The sequence below is a fragment of the Pseudoliparis swirei genome, unplaced genomic scaffold (assembly GCF_029220125.1).
Source record: "Pseudoliparis swirei isolate HS2019 ecotype Mariana Trench unplaced genomic scaffold, NWPU_hadal_v1 hadal_26, whole genome shotgun sequence".
NCBI classification, from domain to species: Eukaryota; Metazoa; Chordata; class Actinopteri; order Perciformes; family Liparidae; genus Pseudoliparis; species Pseudoliparis swirei.
In genome coordinates, this window is record NW_026613262.1 from 1,479,409 (window position 1) to 1,502,778 (window position 23,370).

Sequence of the window (23,370 nt, forward strand, 5' to 3'; positions counted from 1 at the left end):
GCCACACATCCAGACCCTCTATCCAGACCCTCTGATCCAGACCCTCTGTCCAGACCCTCTGATCCAGACCTTCTGTCCAGACCCTCTGTCCAGACCCTCTGATCCAGACCCTCTGTCCAGACCCTCTGTCCAGACCCTCTGATCCAGACCTTCTGTCCAGACCCTCTGTCCAGACCCTCTGTCCAGACCTTCTGTCCAGACCCTCTGATCCAGACCCTCTGATCCAGACCTTCTGTCCAGACCCTCTGATCCAGACCCTCTGTCCAGACCTTCGATCCAGACCCTCTGTCCAGACCTTCTGTCCAGACCCTCTGATCCAGACCCTCTGATCCAGACCTTCTGTCCAGACCCTCTGATCCAGACCCTCTGTCCAGACCTTCTGTCCAGACCCTCTGATCCAGACCCTCTGATCCAGACCTTCTGTCCAGACCCTCTGATCCAGACCCTCTGTCCAGACCCTCTGTCCAGACCCTCTGTCCAGACCCTCTGATCCAGACCCTCTATCCAGACCCTCTGTCCAGACCCTCTGTCCAGACCCTCTGATCCAGACCCTCTGTCCAGACCATCTGATCCAGACCCTCTGTCCAGAACCTCTGATCCAGACCCTCTGTCCAGACCCTCTGTCCAGACCCTCTGATCCAGACCCTCTATCCAGACCCTCTGATCCAGACCCTCTGTCCAGACCCTCTGTCCAGACCTTCTGTCCAGACCCTCTGTCCAGACCCTCTGATCTGGATCTGGTGGGGGTTCAGGTTTACTCATCTCAGCCAGTTCCTCATCAGTTCTATAAACATGGTGGTTCTCCACCGTCCTTCTGGTTCTTTGGGACATTTCTTGAAGAACTAGAAGGACGTCTTTTACATTCTGGAGGATGAATACAATGTTTGTACTATTTAAAATATTGAAAAGGACAAAACAACAACCGGTGAAGACAGTTTAGTGAATGTCAGTGAGGGTCCTCACAAGTATAGAAAAACAAACAAGTGTGTGTGGTGGGCGGGGTCTGTTGTGTGGTGGGCGGGGCCTCTGACTGGACGGTAGAGGCTGAACTTTGTCACTTCAGTTATTATCTGAGTTTCTGCTTGTGACAGGAAGCTGATCTCAGGTGAGAGAAACAACGAGTATCTAATATATCTACTGGATGTATATATATATGATATTTATATCTACTGTATGTTTGTATACATATATATACTGTTTCTCTAATATATCTACTGTATGTATGTATACATATATATATATGATATATACTGTATGTATAATATATTTACTGTATGTATGTGTATATAATATATATATATAATATATATATTATATATATTGTACATGTGTAATGACAATAAAGTAGAATCTAAATCTAAATTTAAATCTATATATATATATTATATCTATACTGTATGTATAATATATTTACTGTATGTATTTGTAAATAATATATATATATATTATATATATATTATATAAGTACTGTATGTATATGAAAACAAAAAACATGAATGTACCATAGCTTCATAAATATGACTTATGATGACTTTTATGTTGAAACAGATGTTATAGTTTTGTATTGAATTCAGACGGCCTGAGAAAAACATTGAAATAACTTTTATTACAAAACAATATTTGAACTTGAACAGTTTAAAGAGGTTTCGTACATATATGATATCATCAGAACCTTTTATTGCCAAGTATGTCGACACATACAAGGAATGTGTGATGGTGGGTGGTGCAACAACAACAATCAGTGCAGAGCGAGAATTAAGAATTAAAATATAAGATCAAACAAACAGGTAACTGTACTTTACGAGTGAAGTTAGTTCAAAGTGACAAGTGTATTTACAGTGAAGAATGAAGTGTATTTAAATCTCTGTCCATGAGGGTCAGTGGGGCCCCGGGCTCTGTTCATGAGGGTCAGTGGGCCCCGGACTCTGTCCATGAGGGTCAGTGGGGCCCCGGGCTCTGTCCATGAGGGTCAGTGGGGCCCCGGGCTCTGTTCATGAGGGTCAGTGGGGGACCGGGCTCTGTTCATGAGGGTCAGTGGGCCCCGGGCTCTGTTCATGAGGGTCAGTGGGGCCCCGGCCTGTTCATGAGGGTCAGTGGGCCCCGGCCTGTCCATGAGGTCAGTGGGGCCCCGGCTCTGTCCATGAGGGTCAGTGGGGCCCCGGGCTCTGTTCATGAGGGTCAGTGGGGCCCCGGGCTCTGTCCATGAGGGTCAGTGGGGCCCCGGGCTCTGTTCATGAGGTCAGTGGGGCCCCGGCTCTGTCCATGAGGGTCAGTGGGGCCCCGGCCTGTCTATGAGGTCAGTGGGGCCCCGGGCTCTGTTCATGAGGGTCAGTGGGGGACCTGGGCTCTGTCCATGAGGGTCAGTGGGGCCCCGGGCTCTGTTCATGAGGGTCAGTGGGGACCCGGGCTCTGTTCATGAGGGTCAGTGGGGGACCGGGCTCTGTTCATGAGGATCAGTGGGGGACCTGGGCTCTGTCCATGAGGGTCAGTGGGGCCCCGGGCTCTGTTCATGAGGGTCAGTGGGGGACCTGGGCTCTGTCCATGAGGGTCAGTGGGGCCCCGGGCTCTGTTCATGAGGGTCAGTGGGGCCCCGGGCTCTGTCCATGAGGGTCAGTGGGGCCCCGGGCTCTGTCCACGAGGGTCAGTGGGGCCCCGGCTCTGTCTATGAGGGTCAGTGGGACCCGGCTCTGATCATGAGGGTCAGTGGGGCCCCGGCTCTGTTCATGAGGGTCAGTGGGGCCCCGGCTCTGTCTATGAGGGTCAGGGGGGACCGCGCTCTGTACATGAGGGTCAGGGGGGACCCGGGCTCTGTTCATGAGGGTCAGGGGGGACCCGGGCTCTGTTCATGAGGACAGTGGGGCCCCGGCTCTGTTCATGAGGGTCAGTGGGGGACCCGGGCTCTGTTCATGAGGATCAGTGGGGCCCCGGGCTCTGTTCATGAGGGTCAGTGGGGCCCCAGGCTCTGTTCATGAGGGTCAGTGGGGCCCCGGGCTCTATCCATGAGGGTCAGTGGGGCCCCGGGCTCTGTTCATGAGGGTCAGTGGGGCCCCGGCTCTGTTCATGAGGTCAGTGGGGCCCCGGTCTCTGTACATGAGGGTCAGTGGGGCCCCGGGCTCTGTACATGAGGGTCAGTGGGGCCCCGGGCTCTGTTCATGAGGGTCAGTGGGGCCCGGGCTCTGTTCATGAGGGTCAGTGGGGCCCCGGGCTCTGTACATGAGGGTCAGTGGGGCCCCGGGCTCTGTTCATGAGGGTCAGTGGGGCCCGGGCTCTGTTCATGGAGACATCAGCACTCCTTCCCACAGTGACCTCTGACCCCGTGTCTCGTGGCCCTATCAGCTGCCAGCAGCAGTCACTGGAGGCGTGGCTCTTTATCTGAGACACACTCATGCTACAATGACTTGTGTTGTGATCTCATATCAAAAGAACATGTCAGTTTATTATTGACATAACTATCTCCAACATTTATAAACATATATAATGTATTTATATCCTAAATCTATAGTGTTAGGTTCATAGACAACAGATACATATGAGATCTGTAATCTATGTTGAATATAACCTCCAGAAAGTAAAGGAGGTTTATAGATGTGAGAACTCCTCAATCTATAACCCTAACCCTAACTCCTCATATCTATAACCCTAACCCTAACTCCTCATATCTATAACCCTAACCCTAACTCCTCATATCTATAACCCTAACCCTAACTCCTCATATCTATAACCCTAACTCCTCATATCTATAACCCTAACTCCTCATATCTATAAACCTAACCCTAACTCCTCATATATATAAACCTAACCCTAACTCCTCATATCTATAACCCTAACCCTAACTCCTCATATCTATAAACCTAACCCTAACTCCTCATATCTATAACCCTAACTCCTCATATCTATAAACCTAACCCTAACTCCTCATATCTATAAACCTAACCCTAACTCCTCATATCTATAAACCTAACCCTAACTCCTCATATCTATAAACCTAACCCTAACTCCTCATATCTATAAACCTAACCCTAACCCTCATATCTATAAACCTAACCCTAACTCCTCATATCTCCTGGTCCACACGGCGACATCATAACGCAGGGGTTGCCATGGCGACCTCTCCGTCCTTTAGGGTCTGGACATGTTTACACACATTACTTTATTCTTCTACATTACTTTATTCTTGTTCATTACTTTATTCTTCTTCATTACTTTATTCTTCTTCATGACTTTATTCTTCTTCATTACTTTATTCTTCTACATTACTTTATTCTTCTTCATTACTTTATTCTTCTTCATGACTTTATTCTTCTTCATTACTTTATTCTTATTCATGACTTTATTCTTCTACATTACTTTATTCTTCTTCATTACTTTATTCTTCTTCATTACTTTATTCTTCTACATTACTTTATTCTTCTTCATGACTTTATTCTTCTTCATGACTTTATTCTTCTTCATTACTTTATTCTTCTTCATTACTTTATTCTTCTACATTACTTTATTCTTCTTCATGACTTTATTCTTCGACATTACTTTATTCTTCTTCATTACTTTATTCTTCTTCATTACTTTATTCTTCTGCATGACTTTATTCTTCTTCATGACTTTATTCTTCTTCATTACTTTATTCTTCTACATTACTTTATTCTTCTTCATTACTTTATTCTTCTTCATGACTTTATTCTTCTTCATGACTTTATTCTTCTTCATTACTTTATTCTTCTACATTACTTTATTCTTCTTCATTACTTTATTCTTCTTCATGACTTTATTCTTCTTCATTACTTTATTCTTCTTCATGACTTTATTCTTCTACATTACTTTATTCTTGTTCATTACTTTATTCTTCTTCATTACTTTATTCTTCTTCATGACTTTATTTTTCTTCATTACTTTATTCTTCTACATTACTTTATTCTTCTTCATTACTTTATTCTTCTTCATGACTTTATTCTTCTTCATTACTTTATTCTTATTCATGACTTTATTCTTCTACATTACTTTATTCTTCTTCATTACTTTATTCTTCTTCATTACTTTATTCTTCTACATTACTTTATTCTTCTTCATGACTTTATTCTTCTTCATTACTTTATTCTTCTTCATTACTTTATTCTTCTTCATTACTTTATTCTTCTACATTACTTTATTCTTCTTCATTACTTTATTCTTTTTCATGACTTTATTCTTCGACATTACTTTATTCTTCTTCATTACTTTATTCTTCTTCATTACTTTATTCTTCTACATTACTTTATTCTTCTGCATGACTTTATTCTTCTTCATGACTTTATTCTTCTTCATTACTTTATTCTTCTACATTACTTTATTCTTCTTCATTACTTTATTCTTCTTCATGACTTTATTCTTCTTCATGACTTTATTCTTCTTCATTACTTTATTCTTCTACATTACTTTATTCTTCTTCATTACTTTATTCTTCTTCATGACTTTATTCTTCTTCATTACTTTATTCTTCTTCATGACTTTATTCTTCTTCATTACTTTATTCTTCTTCATTACTTTGTCCCAACTCCATCTGGCTTCGCCTCGTGTTTCCATGACAACTGTCCCCTGTTGTTTCAGCCTCGCCAGCCGTCTGGAGGCTCCTCCTCCTCAGAGCTCCGCTCGGCGTCTTCCTCCCTCTGACCCTTGACCTGCCGCCATGGACCGCCCCCCGAGGCCCTGGGTGCTGAAGCCTCTGTCGCCCCTCCTTCAACCCTCAGACCTGCGCACCATCGCCGGCCCGGCTCCGAGGGAGTCCTCGGCCCCGAGCGATGCGACCTTCGGCTCCGACAGCATCTCCGTCACTTGTAGTCGTTCGTCGGCGGCCGTCTCCTCTCAGGAGGGGGGCGGATGCAGACCCGTTGGAGTCCAGGTCGCCGTATCGCAGGATGGAGACGGCGCCGTGGACGAGGGGCGTCCCAGCAGTCCCAGCAGCAGCGTGGGATCTCACTGTGGTTTCTACTCCTTCGTGGAGGATCCTTCGAGTCCCGAGGCCGAGATGAACGAAGCTTGGATGCTCTCACCGCAGCGGCAGACTCAGCTGGCAACTCTGAAGAAGGAGAAAGGATTCAAACTACAGACCTACACCAGCAGCAAGAAGCCAGAGAGTCTCTTTGCAGACAGCGATGGAGACTCAGAGTACAAAGTGGAACAGAGGAACGGCAACAAGGTCATCCGGCAACAAGAGGACCAGCAGCTTCGGAAGGAGATCATTCGCTGCCAAGCGCCAAAGAAGAACCTGACGTTTAGAGAAGAGCCCGGTCCGCTGAAGGCCCTGAGCAGGAGGACCAACACACTGAGAGAAGGTCTCAGGCCCGTCGGCCTCAGAGCTGATTCCGGGAGCATTGACGAAGAGCAGATCAACTTCAGTGCTGCCCGACAAAAGTTCCTGAAGATGGAGACGGGCCCGCCCCGCCCCCCGAGGTCCTCAAGAACACATCGGGACGTGTCTCTGCAGACACGACCCTCGGCAGAGCAGATGGAAACATGTGACAGTTTGGAAGTGAGCGGAAAAAATACCACAACGTCCACAACAAGGGAAGAAGAGGAGATGTTCCCAGAGAAGAAGCGGACAGAGAGTCTGCCTGTGGAGGTGGGCGGCGGCTACACCGGTGATGATGGCATGTTCCGTGGTGACACTCGGCAAGAGAAAAGAAGCTGCGAGTCCACCGGCGACGATGAGACCCCGATCGAAAGGGAGATCCGCTTCGTTCAGGAGCGCGAGGAGAAGCTGCGGCGCTCACGAGGGCTGACGCTGAGCAACAGCAGAGCGGAGATGGTCGAGGTAACAACCAACCGGCTCCCAGCAACACTTGCGCCTGTCAAAGCTAAAGCAAAGAAAGGAGTGAACTTCATCATCCAGCGTGAGATCCAGGAGGAGAAGCACAAGAAGGAGGAGATCCTGGGACGACAGCGTCTCGACCCTCGACCGGACAGAGAGCGTGACCAACACGACGAGGACAAGACGACAGAAGAAATGTCTCATGGTGAGTCTGGAGGAGCAGACGTGTTCCCGCCGCCATGCGGTCCTCATCAACAGCCCAACGTCAGCAGGAAGAGTTCAGCTCCTCCTTCCTTCTCCGTGAAGGGCTCCGAGGTGCAAACGACTTCTTCACCTGCACCGACACCTCGGCTCGGAACCACGTCGACCACGCCTTGGTCCTGGAGGGAGAACCTGGAGTCAAACGGCCTGCACTCCAGAGGGAAAGGAGCTCCAGATTTCATCGAGAAGGAGATGGAGGAGGCCCTGAGGCGGGAGCAGGAGCTGAGGGAGCAGAGGGAGGAAACAGCTCCTCTGTTGGAACCGCCAGACCCACCTGCCAACACAGGTACGTCGTCTTCATCCAGGTTCTATTAGCATCTAGAAAACTAGGCATCTGCTCCAGAAGGTTCATTGTTGATGTAATCTGATTACACATAAAGCACATTACTAAGCTCCTTGTAATAAGTGTTAGTTAATAGATAGAATAGACCCTCAAAAGATGCTTATTCATTTTATTATGTTACGAGAGAGGAGAGGAGAGAGGAGCTCAGTGTATCCTAAACGTCCATAAGGAGAGAGGAGAGAGGAGCTCAGTGTATCCTAAACGTCCATAAGGAGAGAGGAGCTCAGTGTATCCTAAACGTCCATAAGGAGAGAGGAGAGGAGCTCAGTGTCTCCTAAGCGTCCATAAGGAGAGAGGAGCTCAGTGTATCCTAAACGTCCATAAGGAGAGAGGAGAGAGGAGCTCAGTGTATCCTAAACGTCCATAAGGAGAGAGGAGAGAGGAGCTCAGTGTATCCTAAGTGTCCATAAGGAGAGAGGAGAGAGGAGCTCAGTGTATCCTAAACGTCCATAAGGAGAGAGGAGAGGAGAGAGGAGCTCAGTGTATCCTAAACGTCCATAAGGAGAGAGGAGCTCAGTGTATCCTAAGTGTCCATAAGGAGAGAGGAGCTCAGTGTATCCTAAACGTCCATAAGGAGAGAGGAGAGAGGAGCTCAGTGTATCCTAAGTGTCCATAAGGAGAGAGGAGAGAGGAGCTCAGTGTATCCTAAACGTCCATAAGGAGAGAGGAGCTCAGTGTATCCTAAACGTCCATAAGGAGAGAGGAGAGAGGAGCTCAGTGTATCCTAAACGTCCATAAGGAGAGAGGAGCTCAGTGTATCCTAAACGTCCATAAGGAGAGAGGAGCTCAGTGTATCCTAAGCGTCCCCCTGCAGCCTCTCACCTGGACCAGGTGGACCTGGTTCAGGTCGAACTATCAGACCATAATTTTTGTCAAAGTGCCTCTGTGTCTCACTGCAGTTCCTCTGACGTCCACCAGGTGCTGCTGTGATCAAACTGAATGATGTGAAAACATCAAATTTCTCATTAAGATGATGGAGGAAAATAAATCAATCAGAACAATCAAAGCTCCTTCAGAAGATGTTCAGGCTGTTTGATGAGCGAGGAGCTCAACACATCACTTCCTCTGCAGCTTGATTTGTTCATGGAAGTCTTTCGCAGGAATTGAGCATAAACCGTGTTGAGAGAATCAAACCGAATGGACTTCAAATGTAACGCAGACCTGCATGTGGTCTGGTGACGTCACCTTGCTGGAGAGAACAAGTTCCTGAAGAAGGGAGCGACCAAAGTCCAGCAGCCTCAGCTGGTTCAGCTGCACTGAGTCAATCAGTAACCAGTCCGAGTCTGAACCTCTTCACTCTATAGAGTGGACAGGACCAGTAACGTCCAGACAGGACCAGTAACATCCAGACAGGACCAGTAACATCCAGACAGGACCAGTAACATCCAGACAGGACCAGTAACGTCCAGACAGGACCAGTAACATCCAGACAGGACCAGTAACGTCCAGACAGAACCAGTAACATCCAGACAGGACCAGTAACGTCCAGACAGGACCAGTAACATCCAGACAGGACCAGTAACATCCAGACAGGACCAGTAACGTCCAGACAGGACCAGTAACATCCAGACAGGACCAGTAACGTCCAGACAGAACCAGTAACATCCAGACAGGACCAGTAACGTCCAGACAGGACCAGTAACATCCAGACAGGACCAGTAACGTCCAGACAGGACCAGTAACGTCCAGACAGGACCAGTAACGTCCAGACAGGACCAGTAACGTCCAGACAGGACCAGTAACATCCAGACAGGACCAGTAACGTCCAGACAGGAGGTGATGTCATTGGTGATGTCAAATTGGTGATGTCATTGGTGATGTCATTGATGATGTCATTGGTGACGTCATTGGTGATGTCAAATTGGTGACGTCATTGATGATGTCATTGGTGATGTCATTGATGACGTCATTGGTGATGTAATTGGTGACGGCATTGGTGATGTCATTGATGACGTCATTGGTGATGTCATTGATGATGTCATTGGTGACGTCATTGATGATGTCATTGGTGATGTCATTGATGATGTCATTGGTGACGTCATTGGTGACGTCATTGATGATGTCATTGGTGATGTCATTGACGATGTCATTGATGATGTCATTGGTGCCGTCATTGACGATGTCATTGGTGCCGTCATTGATGATGTCATTGGTGACGTCATTGACGATGTCATTGACGATGTCATTGGTGATGTCATTGGTGACGTCATTGACGACGTCATTGGTGATGTCATTGGTACCGTCATTAACGATGTCATTGATGGTGTCATTGATGATGTCATCGGTGACGTCATTGATGATGTCATTGATGACGTCATTGATGATGTTCTTCTTGTATTTCCAGATCAACCCATCAGTGTGTCCTGTCCGTCTCCTCGTCCCTCCATGTCCTTCATCACGGCTCAGCCCTGGTCCTCAACACCTCCCCTCTCCTCCTCCTCCTCCTCCTCCTCATCCCTCCCCCCCTCCTCTTCTTCCCCCGCGGCGGTCCGGCCCCATCCCCCCCCCTTAGAGGTCTATCAGAGACTCTGCTGCAGGACTTCAAGGAGAGACAAGTCCAACTGAAGCTGGAGGAGGGCATGGTGAGTCCTGTTATGACGTCTTGGCTCTTATTTTGAAGGTTTGGTGCTTCCTGTCTGTTGGAGTCAGGAGGTTTGTCATGTGATGTTTTGTAACGATGGCGTGAGCGAATCAGAGCTCCTCATTCTGTGTTTGTATTGGTTCAGTATGCAGGGATTCAGCTGGTTGACGACGTGAACAGCGAGGTAGGAACCACTTCCTGTACCCTCATCCAGCAGCTGGACCCAACCGTCTGCATGCCCTTGTCTCCTTGTCTCCTTGTCTCCTTGTCTCCTTCAGGTTGTTGAGTCGACTCGAGTCATTCGACATAAAAACCAACGCGCTCTGCGCTGGGAAGCTGGCGTGTTCTCAAATCAGGAGGACCAGTGAGACCAGCAGGACCAGGACCAGGACCAGGATCAGGACCAGGACCAGGACCAGGACCAGGATCAGGACCAGGACCAAGATCAGGACCAGGACCAGGACCAGGATCAGGACCAGGATCAGGAGCTGCAGGATGACATGGTGACTCCTCTGGTTGGTCTCTTCACTAACTAACTTCCTCGTCCAATCAGGGCTGTCCCCTGTCCTCGTCCAATCAGCCTCCAGGAGGTCTCTGACATGATTGAAACTCATCTCACACACAATAATAAAGTCAAATGTCCTCTTCTCTGTTTATATGTTCAAATAAGAGATTTGTGGAATATGAATTCTAAATAACAATAAATGAAAGTTAATTGTTCAGTGGATTTAATTTGTGAAATGAAAGACATTAAACGTCTGCTGAGGAGTTCCCGTGACAACTTGAAGAACACACACCGGGTCTCTGTCGCCATGGCAACACGGGACAAGAAGAGAACGTGTGCTTGTATATGAATACATAGATGTACACATGTTTTATATACTGTATTAATATATCATCTCAGAATTATATGTAAATATAATTAGTTTCAATAAAATACAACGATAAACAGAAAGAAAAAAATGTCCAATGGACAGTGTCTGGAGGTGTGTGTATGTGTGAGTGTGTGTGAGTGTGTGTGTGTGTATGTGTGTGTATGTGTGTGTACGTGTGTGTATGTGTGAGTGTATGTGTGTGTTTGTGTGCATGTGTTTGTGAGGCGTGTGTGTGTGTGTTTGTGTGCATGTGTTTGTGAGGCGTGTGTGTGTGTGTTTGTGTGTGTGTGTTTTTTGAGGCGTGTGTGTGTGTTTGTGTGTGTGTGTGTTTGTGAGGCGTGTGTGTGTGTTTGTGTGTGTGTGTGTGTGTGTGTGTGTGTTTGTGAGGCGTGTGTGTGTGTGTGTGTTTGTGTGTGTGTGTTTGTGAGGCGTGTGTGTGTGTGTGTGTGTGTTTGTGAGGCGTGTGTGTGTGTGTGTGTGTGTGTGTTTGTGAGGCGTGTGTGTGTGTTTGTGTGTGTGTTTGTGAGGCGTGTGTGTGTGTTTGTGTGCATGTGTTTGTGAGGCGTGTGTGTGTGTGTGTGTGTTTGTGTGTTTGTGGAGGCGTGTGTGTGTGTAGTGTGTGTGTCAGGAGGCGTGTGTGTGTGTGTGTGTGTGTGTAACTGTGTTTGTGAGGTATGTGTGTGTGTGTGTGTGTGTGTGTGTTTGTGAGGTATGTGTGTGTGTGTGTGTTTGTGTGTGTGAGGCGGTGTGTGTGTGTGTTTCAGGGTGTGTGTGTGTGTGTCAGGAGGCGTGTGTGTGTGTGTTCAGGAGGCGGTGTGTGTGTGTTTGTGTGTGTGTTGTGAGGCAGGTTGTGTGTGTGTGTTTGTGAGGCGGTGTGTGTTTGTGTGTGTTTGTGAGGCGTGTGTGTGTGTGTGTGTGTGTGAGAGGCGTGTGTGTGTGTGTGAGGTGTGTGTTTGTGCGTGTGTGTGTTGAGGCGTGTGTGTGTTTGTGAGGCGTGTGTGTGTGTGTTTGTGTGTGTGTGGAGGCCAGGTGTGTGTGTGTGTGTGTGTGTTTGTGAGGCGTGTGTGTCTGTGTGTGTGTGTGTCAGGAGGCGTGTGTGTGTTTGTGTGTGTGTGTGTGCATGTGTGTGTGTGTGTGTGTGTGTGTGTGTGTGTGTTTGTGAGGTGTGTGTGTGTGTGTGTTTGTGAGGTATGTGTGTGTGTGTGTGTGTGTGTGTGTGTGTGTGTGTGTTTGTGAGGTGTGTGTGTGTGTTTGTGTGTGTGTGTGGAGGCGTGTGTGTGTGTGGAGGTGTGTGTGCGTGGAGGCGTGTGTATGTGTGTGTGTGTGGAGGCGTGTGTGTGGAGGCGTGTGTGTGTGTGTGTCAGGAGTGTGTGTGTGTGTGTGTTTGTGAGGCGGTGTGTGTTTGTGTGTGTGTGTTTGTGTGCATGTGTGTGTGTGTGTTTGTGTGTGTGTTTGAGAGTGTGTGTGTGTGTCAGGAGGCGTGTGTGTGTGTGTGTGTGTGTGTTTGTGAGGTAGGTGTGTGTTTGTGTGCATGTGTTTGTGAGGCGTGTGTTTGTGTTTGTGTGTGTGTGTTTGTGAGGCGTGTGTGTGTGTGTTTGTGTGTTTGTGTGAGTGTGTTTGTGAGGCGTGTGTGTGTGTGTGTGTGTTTTTGAGGTGTGTGTGCGTTTATGTGTGTGTGTTTGTGTGTGGCGTGTGTGTGTGTGTGTGTTTAGGAGGCGTGTGTGTGTGTGTGTGTGTGGTGTGTGTGTGTGTGTGTGTGTGTGTGTTCAGGAGGCGTGTGTGTGTGTGTGTGTTTGTGAGGTTTGTGTGTGTGTGTGTGTTTGTGAGGCGGTGTGTGTTTGTGTGTGTGTGTGGAGGCGTGTGTGTGTGTGTGTGTGTGTTGTGAGGCGTGTGTGTGTGTTTGTGTGTGTGTGAGGCGGTGTGTGTGTTTGTGTGTGTGTGAGGCGGTGTGTGTGTTTGTGTGTGTGTGTGTTTGTGAGGTGTGTGTGTGTGTGTGTGTGTGTGTGGCAGGTTTGTGTTTGTGTGTGTTTCAGGAGGCATGTGTGTGTGTGTTGTGTGTGTTTGTGTGCAGTGTTTGTGTTTGTGTGTGTTTGTGAGGCGTGTGTGTGTGTGTGTGTGTTTGTGTGCATGTGTTTGTGAGGCGTGTGTGTGTTTGTGTGTGTTTGTGAGGTGTGTGTGTGTGTTTGTGTTTGTGAGGCGTGTGTGTGTGTGTGTTTGTGTGTGTGTGTTTGTGAGGCGTGTGTGTGTGTGTTTGTGTGTGTGTGTGTTTGTGAGGCGTGTGTGTGTGTGTTTGTGTGTGTGTGTGTTTGTGAGGCGTGTGTGTGCCTGTAGTTATCAAGCTCCTCCTCTTCTATGGAACCAGCTCCACCTTCAGTCCTGGAGGCTCCGCCCCCTCATGGAGACTGAAGACTTTCCTCTCTGACAGCTGATAGTTATAGACCTGAGTCAGGGTCACCTGGTCCAGGTCTAGAGACGCTGCTATAGGCTGAGAGGGCTGGGGGAGGGTTAGGAGACACTGAGCTCCTCTCTCCTCTCCTCTCTCCTTATGGACGCTTAGGATACACTGAGCTCCTCTCCTCTCTCCTTATGGACGCTTAGGATACACTGAGCTCCTCTCCTCTCTCCTTATGGACGCTTAGGATACACTGAGCTCCTCTCCTCTCTCCTTATGGATGCTTAGGATACACTGAGCTCCTCTCTCTCCTTATGGACGCTTAGGATACATTGAGCCCTCTCTCTCTCCTTATGGACGCTTAGGATACACTGAGCCCTCTCTCCTTATGGATGCTTAGGATACACTGAGCTCTCTCTCCTTATGGACGCTAGGATACACTGAGCCCTCCTCTCTCTCCTTATGGACGCTAGGATACACTGAGCCCTCTCCTCTCCTTATGGACGCTTAGGATACACTGAGCCCTCTCTCCTCTCCTTATGGACGCTTAGGATACACTGAGCTCCGCCTCCTCTCTCCTTATGGACGCTTAGGATACACTGAGCCCTCTCTCCTCTCCTCTCCTTATTGATGCTTAGGATACACTGAGCTCCTCTCCTCTCTCCTTATGGACGTTTAGGATACACTGAGCCCTCTCTCCTCTCTCCTTATGGACGTTTAGGAGACACTGAGCTCCTCTCTCTCTCTCCTTAGGGACATTTAGGATACACTGAGCCCTCTCTCTCCTCTCTCTCCTTCTGGACGTTTAGGAGACACTGAGCCCTCTCCTTTCTCCTTAGGGACGTTTAGGATACACTGAGCTCCTCTCTCCTCTCCTCTCTCCTTAGGGACGTTTAGGATACACTGAGCTCCTCTCTCCTCTCCTCTCTCCTTATGGACGTTTAGGATACACTGAGCTCCTCTCCTCTCTCCTTATGGACGTTTAGGATACACTGAGCTCCTCTCTCCTCTCTCCTTATGGACGTTTAGTATACACTGAGCTCCTCTCTCCTCTCCTCTCTCCTTATTGATGTTTAGGATACACTGAGCTCCTCTCCTCTCTCCTTATGGACATTTAGGATACACTGAGCTCCTCTCTCCTCACTCCTTATGGACGTTTAGGAGACACTGAGCTCCTCTCTCCTTGTGTACGCTTAGGATACACTGAGCACCTCTCCTCTCCTCTCTCCTTAGGGATGTTTAGGAGACACTGAGCTCCTCTCTCCTCTCTCCTTAGGGACGTTTAGGATACACTGAGCTCCTCTCTCCTCTCTCCTTATGAACGTTTAGGATACACTGAGCTCCTCTCTCCTCTCTCCTTAGGGACGTTTAGGATACACTGAGCTCCTCTCTCCTCTCTCCTTATGAACGCTTAGGATACACTGAGCTCCTCTCTCCTCTCTCCTTATGGATGTTTAGGATGCACTGAGCTCCTCTCTCCTCTCCTCTCCTTAGGGATGAATGTTCATCTCAATCACACGCTACTAACTCTTTCTCCCGGAGTCCTTAGACTTCACGTCTCATGGGGTCATCGGACCCTATGAGACGGCATAGATCCTATCTGCTGATGGATCATCGAGGTCTGGGTCGTGGAATTCCTGCTCCTGACTACGCCACTGTCCTGTTGAGACTCCGCCCACTGTTGAGACTCCGCCCACTCCTCCTCCCCACCGCCATCTGCCTGATGGATGGTGGAGGTCTCCATCGTGGAATATGCCTACTATGAACTATTCATACACTCTGTCATATTCATTGAATGTATTTTAACTCTAATCTGTCCTTCTGGTCACATGACATCTATTGTTCTGTCCATCCTGGAGAGGATCCTCCTCTGTTCTCTCCTCAAGGGTCTGACCTTCTTCCCTGAAGGGTTCTTTGGGAGTTTTTCCTGGTCCGATGTGAGGTCAAAGGTCAAAGGTCAGGGATGTACATTCTTTATCCTGATGGCGCCGCGGACGGTCGCCTCGGTGTGTTGGTGCGCGATGTTTTTTGTTGTTTTCGTTTTAAATACTGTTTTCTGTTAGATTCCCAGAGCTCTTTCACCAGAGAAGAGCTCTTGAACATCAGGGGAACAACTCCAGCGGATTTACTTCCAACGTTTTTAACTTCTGTGGAGTTACTGGACATTTTTGTAAAGGTGTGCTCACCGCCTTCGCCGGTGAGACGCCGGAGAGGGAACGCTCAGGGCGCTTGTACGGCCACGGAAACGGGATCTCGTATAGCGCTGCCGGGCATATTTCTCCAACGTCCGCTCACTGTGCAACAAACTGGACGAACTCCAGCTGCTGGTGGGAGAGACAGAGACTTCTCCTCATCCTCCGCTCTGTGCTTGACGGCATCATGACTCAGTGGCTCGATACCAGACTCTGCGCTCCAGCTCGCTGGCTTCCAGCTGTTCCGTGCGGACTGGTCACGGAGCTCTCCGGAAAAAAGGTGGAGGAATCTGCTTTTACCTCAACAACGGCTGGTGCAACGACGTAACGGTGATTCTACAGCACTGTTCGCCGGACCTGGAATCTTTTATCATTCACTGCAAACCCTTCTACTCCCCACGTGAGTTCGCTTCATTCATCCTGGCCGGAGTTTACATGTCAAGAGGGGAACGTGAACGAGGCACAACAGACCTCGCCGAACAGATACGGTGTGTGGAGCGGACCTTCCGGACTCTTTAGTTATTGTACTGGGATTTTAACAAAGGAAACCTCAGCCACGAACTCCTAAATATAGACAGTTAATTAAATGCCCTACCAGAGAGAAGAGCATTCTGGACCACTGCTACACAACAATCAGCAGGGCCTATCACGCCGTCCCTCGAGCTGCACTGGGAAACTCTGACCACGCCATGGTTCATCTGATTCCTCATACAGGCAGAGACCAGCTCTGCAAACCTGTGGTGAGGAAGTTCAAGAAGTGGACCAGTGAGGCTCTGGAGGATCTACGGGCGTGCTTGGACTGTACTGACTGGGATGTCTTCAGGACTGCTACCAACAGCCTGGATGAGTACACAGAGGCTGTAACTTCCTACATCAGCTTCTGTGAGGACAGCTGTATTCCATCCAGCTCCAGGGTGAGTTATAACAACGACAAACCCTGGTTCACAGCGGAGCTCAGGAAGCTAAGACTGCAGAAGGACCAGGCATTCAGGAGTGGGGACAAGGACCTGTACACAGAGTCCAAATACAGGTTTAGCAAGGCGGTGAGAGATGCTAAACGACTGTACTCTGAGAAACTGCAACAGCAGCTCTCAGCAAACGACACTGCTTCTGTCTGGAGAGGGCTCAGGCAGATCACCAACTACAAGCCCAAATCACCCCACTCCATGAACAATGTGCTTCTGGCAGACGAGCTAAATGAGTTCTACTGCCGCTTTGAAAGACAATGGAGCAGTCCTGAGACAATCCCCACAGCCCCACCAACAAGCCACAGACCATCAGCCCACCCTCCCCAGCCCATCAGGGGCTCACACCTCTGGAGCACCCTCCATCAACTCAGCGACGCCTCGTCATCCTGGAGAGAGCCCAACAGGCTGTTTAAAAGCAGAACCCCAAAGCAGCGGGCCCGGACTCCGTCTCCCTCCACCCTGAAGCACTGTGCTGACCAGCTGTCTCCGGTGTTCACCGACATCTTCAACACCTCCCTGGAGACATGCCACGTTCCAGCCTGCTTCAAGGCCTCCACCATCATCCCGTCCCCAAAACCCAAGTTCACAGGACTCAATGACTACAGGCCCGTCGCCCTGACCTCTGTGGTCATGAAGTCCTTTGAACGCTTGGTCCTGTCACACCTCAAGACCATCACCGACCCACTCCTGGACCCCTGCAGTTCGCCTACAGAGCCAACAGGTCTGCAGACGATGCAGTCAATATGGCCCTTCACTACATCCTCCAGCATCTGGACTCCCGAGGAACCTACGCCAGGATCCTGTTTGTGGACTTCAGCTCTGCCTTCAATACAATCATCCTGTCCCTGCTGCAGGACAAGCTCTCCCAGCTGCACGTGCCCGACTCCACCTGCAGGTGGATCACAGACTTCCTGACCGACAGGAAGCAGCACGTGAGGCTGGGGAAACACGTCTCAGGCTCCCGGACCACCAGCACGGGTTCCCCAAGGCTGTGTTCTCTCCCTCTGCTGTTCTCCCTGTACACCAACAGCTGCACCTCCAGTCACCAGTCCGTCAAGCTCCTAAAGTTCATGGATGACACCACCCTCATTGGACTCATCTCTGGTGGGGACGAGACCGCCACAGGTGGGAGACTGACCACCTGGTGACCTGGTGCAGCCAGAACAACCTGGAGCTCAACGCCTGAAGACAGTGGAGATGGTTGTGGATTTCAGGAGGAATGCAGCCCCACCCGCCCTCTCATCCTGTGTGACTCCCGTCGACGCTGTGGAGTCCTACCGCTTCCTGGGCTCCATCATCTCCCAGGACCTCAAGTGGGAGCTGAACATCGGCTCCATCTCCAAGAAGGCCCAGCAGAGGATGTTCTTCCTGAGGCAGCTGAGGAAATTCAACCTGCCAGGGAAGATGATGGTACAGTTCTACACGGCCATCGTTGAGTCCATCATCTGCTCCTCCATCACCGCCTGGCACCCTGCAGCCACAGCCAAAGACAAGCGCAGGCTGCAGAGCATCATCCGCCGGCCGAGAGGGTTATCGGCTGCAATCTGCCTTCCTCCAGGTCCTGTTCACTTCCAGGTCACTGAAGGGCCAGAAAGATTGTCGCCGACCGCTCCCACCCTGGACACTCCCTGTTCGAGTCCCTCCCCTCGGGGAGGAGGCTGCGGTCCATCATGACTAAGTCCACCCGCCACAACAAAAGCTTTTTCCCGTCGGCGGTCGGGCTCATGAATGGACCCCGGGACTGACTGACTGTCACCCCCAGGACTACCACCTCTTCTTCCACCTTCCTCTCTCCTCCTTCTTCCCGCCTCTTCCTCTTCCTCCTCCTCCTCTTCCTCCCACCTCCTCCTCCCTCCTCCTTCTTCTTCCCTCCTCCACACACGTCACTTTAACATGCACTTTAACTAAAACACACCACTTGAAGCACACACCCAAACACTCTCACATTATTTGTTGTCTTTCCGTCGCGTTGATTGTTGTTTGTTTGTCATGTCCAAATGTTGCACCTTCCACCAAAAAAAATTCCTCGTTTGTTTGTGAAAACATTCTTTGGCAATAAACCTGTTTCTGATTCTGATTTCTGATTCTGATGTCTATGTGTACAGATTGTAAAGCACTCCGAGACACATTTGTAATTTGTGAAATTGGGCTCTACAAATAAACTGAATTGAATTGAATTGAATTGTTTGTGTGTGTGTGTGTGTGCATGTGTTTGTGAGGTGTGTGTGTATCTGTTGGAGTTATGTATTCATAACATCAGAAATGTTTTTTTAATGGAGAGAGACAGACTGTTGCATTCTGGGTTGTTTGTAGCCTAAATGTTGCTACACTAGCTAGTTTTTCAAAACCCACTCAGGTCATCAGGTTCACCTGCAGGAGGTGTCAGGGAACCGGTTCAGACCAGTCTGTTGATATTGAGTCTGTCAGGGTGAACCGCATATATATATGTATATACATATATATATGTATATACATATATATATATCTATATGTATACAGGACTGTCTCAGAAAATTAGAATATTGTGATGAAGTTCTTTATTTTCTGTAATGCAATTAAAAAAACAAAAATGTCATGCATTCTGGATTCATTACAAATCAACTGAAATATTGCAAGCCTTTTATTCTTTTAATATTGCTGATTATGGCTTACAGCTTAAGAAAACTCAAATATCCTATCTCTAAATATTAGAATATCATGGTATACTAGTAGGGTATTAAACAAATCACTTGAATTGTCTAATTAACTCGAAACACCTGCAAGGGTTTCCTGAGCCTTGACAAACACTCAGCTGTTATAAATCTTTTTTTTTACTTGGTCTGAGGAAATATTAAAATTTTATGAGATAGGATTTTAGAGTTTTCTTAAGCTGTAAGCCATAATCAGCAATATTAAAAGAATAAAAGGCTTGCAATATTTCAGTTGATTTGTAATGAATCCAGAATGCATGACATTTTTGTTTTTTTAATTGCATTACAGAAAATAAAGAACTTCATCACAATATTCTAATTTTCTGAGACAGTCCTGTATATATATATGTGTATATATATGTGTATATATACACATATATATACGTATATATATGTGTATATATATACACATATATATGTAGATATATGTGTATAGATATGTATATATATACACATATATCTGTATATATACACATATATATATGTATATGTGTATAAATATGTATATATACACATATATATATTAATATATATATTAATATATATATTAATATATATATATTTATATAAATACACATATAATACTGACAAGCCACCAAGGAGGAAATAATATAGAACATAATAATGATAATAATAATAATAATAATGATAATAATAATAATAATAATAATAACGTACTCTGCAATATTACACTTGTATCTGTAATAAATACACATTCATATTCACACAAAAACACTCTGAACAGAGTTCTTCGACCAATCGGGTCGCACACAACAAACAAACATGCTAAGAATCACTATAGCAACCAAAGCATCACAATAACAACAAAACTGGTAATATACAATATACACACATATATACATATATATTACTATGTAATATATATATACATATTACTATCTAATATATATATATTACTATATTATATATATTTTACTATGTAATATATATATGTATATATTACTATGTAATAAACATATATATTACTATGTAATATATATATAACATAGTAATATATATATATATATGTTTATTACATAGTAATGTCTACAACATAGTAATATATATATATATATGATATAGTCATTTACATATATATATTACATAGTAATGTATATTACATTGTAATATATATATACACATATATATATATATGTATATATATATATATTACTATGTAATATACATTACTATGTAATAAACATATATATATTACATACTAATATATATATAAATATATTACATACTAATATATATATATATATATATTACTATGTAATATATATATATTACTATATATATATTACTATGTAATATATATATATATATAGTCATTTACATATATATTACATAGTAATGTATATTACATTGTAATATATATATATACACATATATAGATATATATATGTGTGTATATATATATTACTATGTAATATACATTACTATGTAATAAACATATATATATATATTACATGCTAATATATATATATTACTATATAATATATATATACACATATATATATATTACATACTAATATATATATATTACTATGTAATATATATATGTATATCTATATATATCATAGTATTGTGGGAAGAGTGGCTGGAGGGGCGGGGGGGGGGGGGAGGGGGGGATTGTTGCCTAAACCTGACTTCCTGTGAAGCCTGAAGTTTATTTTGAAAATACACGAGCTAAACTCACGGGGAACGTTGACCCGAGGACACTATCAGAGAATATAGTGTTATTATATATTAGTATTAGTATCAATGTAATAGTATTATAGTAATGGTACTATATATCAGTATTAGTACTATATATTAGTAATAATACTATAGTAATAATATTATAGTAATAGTACGATATATTAGTCATAGTATCAATGTAATAGTACTGAAGAATGTTCAGGTGTGGTTCAGGTCTGGTTCAGGTGTGGTTCAGGTGTGGTTCAGGTCTGGTTCAGGTCTGGTTCAGGTGTGGTTCAGGTGTGGTTCAGGTGTGGTTCTGGTCTGGTTCAGGTCTGGTTCAGGTGTTGTTCAGGTGTGGTTCTGGTCTGGTTCATGCCTGGTTCTGGTCTGGTTCAGGTGTGGTTCAGGTGTGGTTCTGGTCTGGTTCAGGTCTGGTTCAGGTGTGGTTCAGGTGTGGTTCAGGTCTGGTTCTGGTATCGTTCAGGTCTGGTTCAGGTGTGGTTCAGGTCTGGTTCAGGTGTGGTTAAGGTCTGGTTCAGGTGTGGTTCAGGTCTGGTTCAGGTGTGGTTCAGGTGTGGTTCAGGTGTGGTTCAGGTCTGGTTCAGGTGTGGTTCAGGTGTGGTTCAGGTCTGGTTCATGCCTGGTTCTGGTCTCGTTCAGGTGTGGTTCAGGTGTGGTTCAGGTGTGGTTCTGGTCTGGTTCAGGTGTGGTTCAGGTCTGGTTCAGGTGTGGTTAAGGTCTGGTTCAGGTGTGGTTCAGGTCTGGTTCTGGTCTCGTTCAGGTCTGGTTCAGGTGTGGTTCAGGTCTGGTTCAGGTCTGGTTCATGCCTGGTTCTGGTCTCGTTCAGGTCTGGTTCAGGTGTGGTTAAGGTGTGGTTCAGGTCTGGTTCAGGTGTGGTTCAGGTGTGGTTCAGGTGTGGTTCAGGTGTGGTTCAGGTCTGGTTCAGGTGTGGTTCAGGTCTGGTTCAGGTGTGGTTCAGGTGTGGTTCAGGTGTGGTTCAGGTGTGGTTCAGGTCTGGTTCAGGTGTGGTTCAGGTCTGGTTCAGGTGTGGTTCAGGTGTGGTTCAGGTGTGGTTCAGGTGTGGTTCAGGTGTGGTTCAGGTGTGGTTCAGGTGTGGTTCAGGTCTGGTTCAGGTCTGGTTCAGGTGTGGTTCAGGTGTGGTTCAGGTCTGGTTCAGGTGTGGTTCAGGTGTGGTTCAGGTGTGGTTCAGGTCTGGTTCAGGTCTGGTTCAGGTGTGGTTCAGGTGTGGTTCAGGTGTGGTTCAGGTCTGGTTCAGGTGTGGTTCAGGTGTGGTTTCGTCCTGGTGGCTCAACACTGTGGACTCCACAAGGTGGAGCCCCCCCTTCAGATAAAGGTTCTCCAGGACTGGACCGGACTGAAGGTTCTGGTCTTCAGGCACAATAAGGTTTTTATATTGTAGTTTGTTTCGTGACCCGAGATCCAAACATAAAGACCAGCGCCCCCTCTGGCTGCTGCATGTACTGACGCCAGAAACTCAAACTGAACCTTCAGGACAACAGGAAGTCAACCAATGACAACAGGAAATCAACCGATGACAACAGGAAGTCAACCGATGACAACAGGAAGTCAACCGATGGGTGGCTCAATGTAAACAAAGTATTTTGTATTGTGATGATGACCTGTAGTCCTCTAGTCCTGTAGTCCTGTAGTCCTCTAGTCCTCTAGTCCTGTAGTCCTCGAGTGCTGTAGTCCTCTAGTCCTGTAGTGCTGTAGTCCTCTGGTCCTGTAGTCCTCTAGTCCTGTAGTCCTCTAGTGCTGTAGTCCTCTAGTCCTGTAGTCCTCTGGTCCTGTAGTCCTCTAGTCCTGTAGTCCTGTAGTCCTCGAGTGCTGTAGTCCTGTAGTCCTCTAGTCCTCTAGTGCTCTAGTCCTGTAGTCCTCTGGTCCTGTAGTCCTCTAGTCCTGTAGTCCTCTAGTGCTGTAGTCCTGTAGTCCTCTGGTCCTCTGGTCCTGTAGTCCTCTAGTCCTGTAGTCCTCTAGTCCTGTAGTCCTCTAGTGCTGTAGTCCTCTAGTCCTGTAGTCCTGTAGTCCTCTAGTCCTGTAGTCCTCGAGTGCTGTAGTCCTGTAGTCCTGTAGTCCTCTAGTCCTGTAGTGCTCTAGTGCTCTAGTGCTGTAGTCCTCTGGTCCTGTAGTCCTCTAGTCCTGTAGTCCTCTAGTCCTCTAGTCCTGTAGTCCTCTAGTGCTGTAGTCCTCTAGTCCTGTGGTCCTCTAGTCCTGTGGTCCTCTAGTCCTGTAGTCCTGTAGTCCTCTAGTCCTGTGGTCCTCTAGTCCTGTAGTCTAGTCCTGTGGTCCTCTAGTCCTGTGGTCCTCTAGTCCTGTAGTCCTCTAGTCCTGTGGTCCTCTAGTCCTGTAGTCTAGTCCTGTGGTCCTCTAGTCCTGTAGTCCTCTAGTCCTGTGGTCCTGTAGTCCTCTAGTCCTGTAGTCCTCTGGTCCTCTAGTCCTCTGGTCCTCTAGTCCTGTAGTCCTGTAGTCCTCTAGTCCTCTAGTCCTGTAGTCCTCTGGTCCTCTGGTCCTGTAGTCCTCTAGTCCTGTGGTCCTCTGGTCCTCTAGTCCTGTGGTCCTCTAGTCCTCTAGTCCTCTAGT

At 46.9% G+C, this 23,370-nt stretch overlaps 1 protein-coding gene across 1 annotated transcript; it reads left to right on the forward strand.

Moving 5' to 3' along the window:
• The first annotated feature begins 5,465 nt into the window (after window positions 1–5,465).
• On the forward strand, window positions 5,466–10,686 carry misp (mitotic spindle positioning). The gene is given in 5 exon segments (XM_056410776.1): window positions 5,466–7,328; window positions 9,730–9,885; window positions 9,888–9,967; window positions 10,112–10,150; window positions 10,245–10,686. Coding segments are annotated over 5 exon segments (2,034 nt in total). The 5' UTR covers window positions 5,466–5,659; the 3' UTR covers window positions 10,335–10,686.
• The last annotated feature ends 12,684 nt before the right edge of the window (window positions 10,687–23,370 follow it).